Here is an 8,405-nt window from a genome sequence, read left to right on the forward strand (position 1 = left end):
TATGATACATGCATTGGTTGTACCCATTGTGTACGAGCGTGTCCCACAGATGTATTAGAAATGATACCTTGGGAAGGATGCAAAGCTAAGCAAATTGCTTCTGCTCCAAGAATAGAAGACTGCGTAGGTTGTAAGAGGTGTGAATCGGCTTGTCCAACGGATTTCTTAAGAATACGTGTTTATTTATGGCATGAAACAACACGCAGTATGGGTCTAGCTTACTGATCCATGAAAAAAGAAAGATAGTTAGATTCATCCCATACATATTTTTCATTCTCCTTTTCCTCTTTCACTGATCAAAACCCATACTCGACCCAAAATTGAAAGCATGGGTTTTGATATCGAAAGTCTCTTTTCTCTTCATTATGAGTAATTTACCTTGGTTAACAATAATTGTTATTTTGCCCATATCTGCAGGGTTATTAATCCCATTATTTCCCCATAAAGGAAATAAAATGATTTGATGGTATACTCTAGGTATTTGCTTATTAGATCTTCTTTTAATGACCTATATATTCTGTTATCATTGTCATTTTGATAATTCATTAATCCAATTGGAGGAGGATTATAACTGGATAAATCTTATCCATTTTCATTGGAAACTGGGAATTGATGGATTTTCCATTGGACTTATTTTATTAACGGGATTTGTAACTACTTTAGCTACTTTAGCTGCTTGGCCAGTTACTCGGAACTCTCTAATCAAAATTCATTGAGAGCTTCTTTTTACAAAGCAAATACATTTGAATTTTTAGATTATTTACACCGTCCTCGTTTAAATTATAAAAAAAGATTAGCTTCTTACATGGAGAGGATTCATATCAAAAATAAGAATGTAACATATGGACAATTATTAAATTTAGTTCCCAATTTAGTTCCGATTCATAACAATTTGTTTTCTTTGTGTATTGGTGAGATGAGAGCGTGTACTCAGAGAAAGAAACTATCTCACTCATAAAGTCACAAGTAAATCGATTATTGGATCAATATTTATGTGACCAAGCTCTAATCCACGATTTGCATAAATCGTCTAATTTACTTAATAAATTGAACTCTATTATTCATAGTAATATAGATTTTTTATCAATTGAAGATATTTATAAAACTCCTTTAATAAGCCCACAAATTGTCAATTTTGACAAAAACTCTTGCCATCCTTTTTTAAATAGTTCAGATTCAGAAGAAAACACCTGTAACCAATTTTTTAAAAACAGTTTTAGTTCCAACATAGATCTTATTCAAACTTCTTACCAAGATGATCTACTGTCTGAAATATCTTTGCAAATGAATCAATTTGCAGAAAAAGAAAAATATAGTTCAACAGAAAGTTTGAACCACATAATGGAAGACAAAACCATAGGTGACTTTTTCAATAAAGAAAAAATAAAGTTTTTCTTTTCAGAACTAAAGTTCTTAGTTTCTTTTAAGACCCTTCAAATAAATATTCTTTTTGAGAAATGGGGTTTGTTTCAAACATATAGGGCATGGTTATGGCTTTTTACTTCCACAAGTTGGAAATATACTAAAAATATGTTTTTAGCTACTTTTCCGAAAATACCAATAAATAGTAGTGATCAGTTGGTATCAATCCTGCACAATATTAGGCAAAATTCAGATCACAATTTGGATATTTTGTGGGCACTTTATCATCAATTTTGGAGACTTTTAAAGTGGGAATTTAGAGAGAAAATTCTCCCAAAATTGAATCTTTTGTTATCCCATTTGGATGTTTCCAATTTATTGAAATCAATAAATAAAACAGTAGTTGAGGGAAAGGATACGTCAATATCATTTGATACATGGAAATATATACTCAATGTTTGGGAATATGATATTTTTCTTTGTATCTTCATTGGATTTTTCTTTTATATTTCTTGCATAATTCCCTTATTGTTGGTTCAGTTTTATAGGAACTTCTATCTCATCAAAGTTTTGCAGTATAATTACTCCTGCTTTAACGAAGTAGGAGAAATGATTAGATCTTTTAGAATGCTTAGAAATTTTTCTAATTTAAATTGGTATGGTTCTTGGCTTACATTTCCGGACTATATCGAGATGGAATCGGATCTTGATGATATAGGATTATTGCTACTATTGAAAATTTGGTATGTCAAAAATATTAAATGGCGTTTAAAATACTCTAGTCAATTTCACTCAATTGTAAAAACAATTTTGTACGAATTTGAAGTGGATGATTTCCTTTTGAGAGAAAATAGATTGTTTTTAGTACAAGAACAAATCTCTTACTTTGAATCGAAGTTAACTCCCCCTATTGGTTTCTTTGATGAATATTTTGAAAAAAGAGAACAGCCGGGACTTCTTTACTTTTGATATTTAGCTAAATTTATTTAGCTAGGCCTAACTCATAGAATAGGCCTAATGAACTCCGAATTAAATTCATTGTTTTTAGCAGAAATGCCAATCTTCGCTGCTTTTTATCAGAAGATTACTTCGATGCCAATTCACTCAACTTTATCTGACCAAGTGAGATTTTACCCACTCTACGCGACACCGTCCCTTTCGAATCGAATTTTGCTGATAGGGCCTAAGGAAACTGGACGATCATACTTGGCTAAAAGTTTAGCAGCAGATTCTTATTTAACTTTAATAAGAATATCTCCTAAAAGTTTTTTGAGGCAGCAGAAACTTTTGTCTCGTTATGAACTCGAGTATACATCTTCAGCTAAAAAATCATACCTTGAGCATGAAAATATCCTTAGGTCTCTCGGTTGGTCAGGCAGGCCAAAAGACATATATGAAAAAGCGCATTATGATAGAAAACCCCATAAGTTTTTGTATGACCGAGTAGGGGATCCTAACCCTCCAAAGTATTTTGCGAGAAGAGTAATCCAATTCGTGTTTGCACTCAAATTGGCAAAATTGATGTCTCCTTGCATCATATGGATTCCAAGCATTCATGAACTGAATGATTATTTCTTCCTTATTGCATTATTGATAGAACTCCTCGGGGATCCATATAATGTGATTGATGGTGAAAAAGAAGCCACCATCAAACAAAATATTGTTGTTATTGCTTCAACTCATATTCCAAAAAAAATTGATCTAGTTCTAATAACTCCTCCTCGTAGTAAACGAAGATTCGATACATTTATTAACACTAAAAAGTTGCCTGCCCCACATCAAGAAAAAGAATTTCCTTTGCTTTTACGTAACAAAGGGCTCTACTTGAGAAAAGAGTGGAACTGCTATGATGAATTTGGATTAACTACCAAAGACTTTACTATGCGAGATCTAGCAAAACTTGCTAATAAAATATTTCTAATTAGCAGTGAATACCATGTGGTGGGCCTTGGAAAGTTTTTGAATAAGCAGAAGGAATTCATAAATCTTCCAGACGTAGAGCCCATAAGGCTTTGAATCCAAATACATTACCTACAATAGAAGTGAATAGGTTAGTAACAAAACCTTCTTCAAAAAGATCTAAAGGGTAAGCCACATAGGCAATAAATTGACTTTCCTCTCCAGGAATGGGTTCAATATCATAGCATCGCCCCTTGTAATGATCAATACTGGTAAGTCCATCAGTCCAAACAGTCATCCACGTACCAGTGGAAGATTCGGCGGCTACTACTGCTCCCGCTTCTTTGGGGGGTACTCCAGGTTGAGGAGTGACTCGAAATGCTGCTAAGATATCAGTATCTTTGGTCTGATATTTCGGAGTATAATAAATTAATCTGTAATCTTTAACACCAGCTTTGAATCTGACACTTGCTTTAGTCTCTATTTCTGGTGACATAAATAAGTCCCTCCCTATGATTTATTGGTTAATAGCTCTTACAAGAATGAGGTCTACTCGACCTGGGTGTCAAACGTAAAGAATCACTTTTGTATTACAAAATTTTTTGTAATACAAAATACTCATTTTGTAGCCTTTATTGTCAAAAAGGATTTTCTTTCAAGTGATATTGTATCATGTTATGTATGTATGATGCAACCTAATTTCTTATTTCGATTGACCTGAGGAACTTTCCACAATTCTCATTTTATATAGAAAAAAAATATAGATTTTTTCATTTTAGGCGAAAAAGAAAATGAGAAAAAAATTGTTGGGAGAAATGGTGTCTCAACCTTGCATTTATGCGAGGTTACTATTTATAGTAAGTTTTCATTTGAACATGAAATGGTGTGAAACTCTCCCTGAAGCTTCTGGTTGGCTAGATAAGCATTCCAGTAAAGTTGTGTCGCAAGGTCATAGCTAGTTTTGAAGATATTAAAGTTTTCGTCTTGGAGGGGTGCGATAAAATGTTTAAACTTAATTTTGGGGGCTTTAGAGGCTCCAAAATGCCCTGAAAAGTGGCCATAACTAGAACAGTTGGTTACGAGGTGATAGAGAACTTTGCGAGCTTTCTGGCACTTCAAATGGTTCGTCAATCGAACACCCAGTTCTCAAGTTATGGCCTCCGGAAGTTTGTACTCCTAAAATAGGAAAAATAATTTGTATCGGATACATAAATGAGTTGTAAAAGGGAGAAACACATGTTGATGTGTGCTTTAACATGTCATAGGGCATCTAGAAGGGAGATAAGGTTGGCTACACCTTATTGGGTGGTTTTAGCCCATGGTTTTGTAATACCGTTTGACGGTTTCTTGTATTGTATCTCCTATTTATGAGGTGTGTGAGATAGAGGTTGGGTGTAAGAGTCTTATGGCTATTGAGTTGCCTCTGAATCTCTGATTAGTGGTACTCCTGCAAAGAGCTTGCTCTGCAAGTATGTTGTAATCTATTTTTGATTGCTGAATAAAATATTGAGCTACTTTTGGAGTGTGGGGTTTTTCTCCTGAAAGGGTTTTCCCCACGTAAATCACTGTGTTGTGGTATGAATGTTATTATATCTATTTTTATTTTCTGTAACTGTTGTAATGATCTAAAAAAGTTTTGCATTACCCTCCTCTCAAGGTTAGTGTAGGAAGTTGTTTCTGCTACTTAACTTCCTTACAAGTGGTATCAGAGCCTGATCACCTTTGGTTTCAATTGTGGGCAGTTGGGTTTTTAGAACTAATCCAGATTTGAGTGGGAGCTTGTGCAGAAGACACTTTTTGATCTTGTTGCAGGAATATTCAGATGGCGAGTTCGTCAGCGAGAATAGAGGTGGAGAAATTTAATGGAAGTAATTTTGAGATGTGGAAGCTGAAGATGGAAGATCTGCTAATAGATCGAGATCTTTGGGATGCTGTTGATGCGAATGTCCAAAGGCCCTCAGATCCTACTGCGGCAGCTCAGTATTATGTTATGGACCGAAAAGCCAAGGGTCTAATCAGACTATGCCTGGTAGACTCTGTTCTAATCAATGTCCATGAAGAAAACTCTGCAAAGAAGCTATGGACTAAGCTTGGTGAGATGTATCAAGCGGAATCTTTATTAAATCAAATTTTCTTAAGAAAGAAACTGTATTCCTTGAAGATGGAAGAGGGTGGATGAATTGCAGACCACTTGGAAGCATTCAATATGTTGGTGGCTCAATTAGTATCCGTCGGTGTTAAGATGGACGAGGAGGAGAAATGTCAGATCTTGCTTTGTTCTTTGCCTGATTCATGGGATTCTCTTGTTATGGCTATCGGTAGTACTTCTGTTGTTTTGAAATCTGAAGATGTGGTGGGTGCCCTACTCGGTGAAGAGATGCGAAGGAAGGTATCCATCAGTTCAAAGGAAGCCCTAACCGTTCATGGAAGACCTAAGGAGAAAGGCAAGAAGAATGAGAAGCACGACAAGTCCAAATCCAAAGGGAGATCGAAATCTCCTAGAAAGTCCAAAGTCATTTGCTGGAATTGTGGTAAAACGGGTCACATCTGTAAGGACTGCAAAGAAGAAAAGAAGAAGAAGAAAAAGAAAAAGTTCGATTCTGATTATGAGTCCAACAAGGAAGATGACGATGCATTTATTGCAGATTTGGCGACTCATGCAGGTAATGATGCCTGGCTAATTGACTCAGGTGCATCTTTTCATATGACTTCCAATAGAGATTGGTTTTCTGAATATGAAGGATTTAATGGAGGTAAGGTGTACTTGGGTGATGATTCACCTCTAGACATTGTTGGTCGAGGTAAAGTTAGAATCAGGTTTTCTGATGGTAGAATAAAAAGGATTAATGGTGTGCTGCATATCCCTGGATTAAAATGAAACCTGTTATCTGTGAGCAAACTGATAGATGCGGGTGTGCAGGTAGTCTTTTCTGAAGCAGGATGTAAGATGATTAAGGGTGCTATAGTAGTTGCTAGAGGTGTCAGGTTTGGCACTTTGTATAAGCTTGAAGCATACACTGTTGAGTGTAATAGCACTTCTGTAAAAAGTAAATCTGTGGATACTTCACTGGAAGATTTGAAGGTTTCACCTTCAACAGATGGAAATGGTTTTTGGGTACCTAAGGGTGCTCTTTTGTTTGAAGCAAAGTTACCTACAGAGAAGACTATGTTATGGCACTAGAGACTTGGCCACATTGGAGAAAAGGGTCTAAGGACCTTGAAAAATAAAAACCTTGTTGAAGGTTTGAATGATTGTAATCTTGACTTTGATTTCTGTGAGCATTGCATTTATGGAAAACAAAACCGCATTTAGTTTTACTCAAGTTCTCATAAAACTTGTGGTGTTTTGGATCTTATCCATTCTGATGTGTTTGGTCCAGTAGATGTCTCTTCGATTGGAAAATCCACATATTATGTTTCATTTATTGATGATTTTAGTAGAAGGACATGGGTATATTTTCTAAAGAGTAAATCTGAAGTTTTTAGTCATTTAAAAAAATTTAAAGCAATGGTTGAGTTGCAGACTGGAAAGAAAATAAAATGTTTGAGAACTGATAATGGCGGTGAGTTTTGCTCTAATGATTTTGATAGATTCTGTAAAGACTGTGGAATTAATAGGCAGAAGACAACTCCGTATTCTCCACAGCAGAATGGAGTTGCAGAAAGAATGAACAGGACACTGATGGAGAAGGCTAGGAGTATGTTGAGTGGTGCTGGTCTCGAACAAAAGTTTTGGGCTGAAGCTGTTGCCACTGCTTGCTACCTGATTAATAGGTCTCCTACATCAGCTCTTGTTGATAAAACGCCTATGGAAGCATGGTCAGGTCACAAGCCTTCATTGAGACATCTTAGAGTTTTTGGTTGTGAGGAATATGCACATGTGCCAAAGGAGAAGCGAACAAAGTTGGAGAACAAGGCTGTGAAATGTATCTTCATCGGGTATAGTTATGGTGTGAAAGGATACAAGCTTTGGGACCCTGCTGCACAAAAGGTAATTCACAGTAGAAGTGTTATTTTTAGAGAAATTAAGTCTCCTTCTGTTACATTGCAGCCAGAACAGACTAAAAAAGAAAATGTGATTCAACTTCCTTCTACACCTGAAAGAGTTGAATCGAGACCCCTAGATAGGCAAGAAGTTGAGTAGAGCTCGTCTAGCTCTGAATCTTCAGAAGAGGAGGAAGAACCTCCAACTCAGCTTGTTCGAAGGTCTACAAGACATAGACAACCACCTGAAAGGTATTCACCTAACGATTGGAGATGTATTTTTGCTCTGAATACTAGTGTGGATGAACCAAAATCTGTAGAAGAGGCATTAGGTATAAATGATGCAGAATCCTGGAAGATTGCTATGGAGGAAGAAATGGCAGCTTTGAAAAAGAATGATACATGGGATCTTGTACCATTGCCTAAAGGATGAAAACCTGTTGGTTGTAAATGGGTGTTCAAGAAAAAGATTGGTTCAGATGGAAGCATTGAGAAGTATAAAGCAAGGTTGGTTGCAAAAGGCTACTCTCAGGTTGAGGGTGTTGATTACGGTGAGATATTTTCTCCTGTTGCAAAAATGACGTCCATTAGATTTTTGCTTTCTATTGCTACTGCTTATGATTTAGAGGTTGAGCAAATGGATGTGAAAACTGCTTTCCTTCATGGTGATTTGGAGGAAGATATTTATATGACACAGCCGGAGCACTATGTGGTGAAAGGCAAAAGTAATTTGGTCTGTAAATTGAAGAAATCTTTGTATGGCCTCAAACAAAGTCCTACGATGTGGTACCAGAAATTTGATACATATGTGTTGAGTTTGGGATTTGAACGTTCTAAATCAGATCACTGTGTTTATTATAAATCTGATGGTGATCATTTCTTATTCATTGCATTGTATGTTGATGATATGTTATTCATTGGTAAAGGGAAAGGTATGATTTCAGAACTGAAGTCTTAGCTCGCTGCTAAATTTGAAATGAAAGATCTTGGTGCAGCAAAGCACATTCTTGGGATGGAAATTAGAAGAGATAGGGTGAACAGAAAGCTATGGCTAGGCCAAAATAAGTATGTGAATTTATTGTTACAGAGGTTCAACATGCAGAATTGTAGACTATTGAGTGTTCCTTTTACAGTTGGAATGAAACTATCTATTTTAGATT

At 36.0% G+C, this 8,405-nt stretch overlaps 1 protein-coding gene across 1 annotated transcript; it reads right to left on the minus strand.

Moving 5' to 3' along the window:
- Positions 1–3,340: 3,340 nt before the first annotated feature.
- LOC131073063 (ribulose bisphosphate carboxylase large chain-like) lies at positions 3,341–3,757 on the minus strand. Its single transcript, XM_058009425.1, has one exon. It carries the CDS (start codon positions 3,755–3,757, stop codon positions 3,341–3,343), a length of 417 nt encoding a protein of 138 aa, XP_057865408.1.
- Positions 3,758–8,405: the final 4,648 nt, after the last annotated feature.

This window comes from Cryptomeria japonica, chromosome 3, assembly GCF_030272615.1.
Source record: "Cryptomeria japonica chromosome 3, Sugi_1.0, whole genome shotgun sequence".
In the NCBI taxonomy this organism is placed as follows: Eukaryota; Viridiplantae; Streptophyta; class Pinopsida; order Cupressales; family Cupressaceae; genus Cryptomeria; species Cryptomeria japonica.

What these genes read in the sequence shown, in the direction of transcription:
- LOC131073063 (XM_058009425.1), bottom strand. Translation starts at nt 3,757, where the DNA reads ATGTCACCAGAAATAGAGACTAAAGCAAGTGTCAGATTCAAAGCTGGT.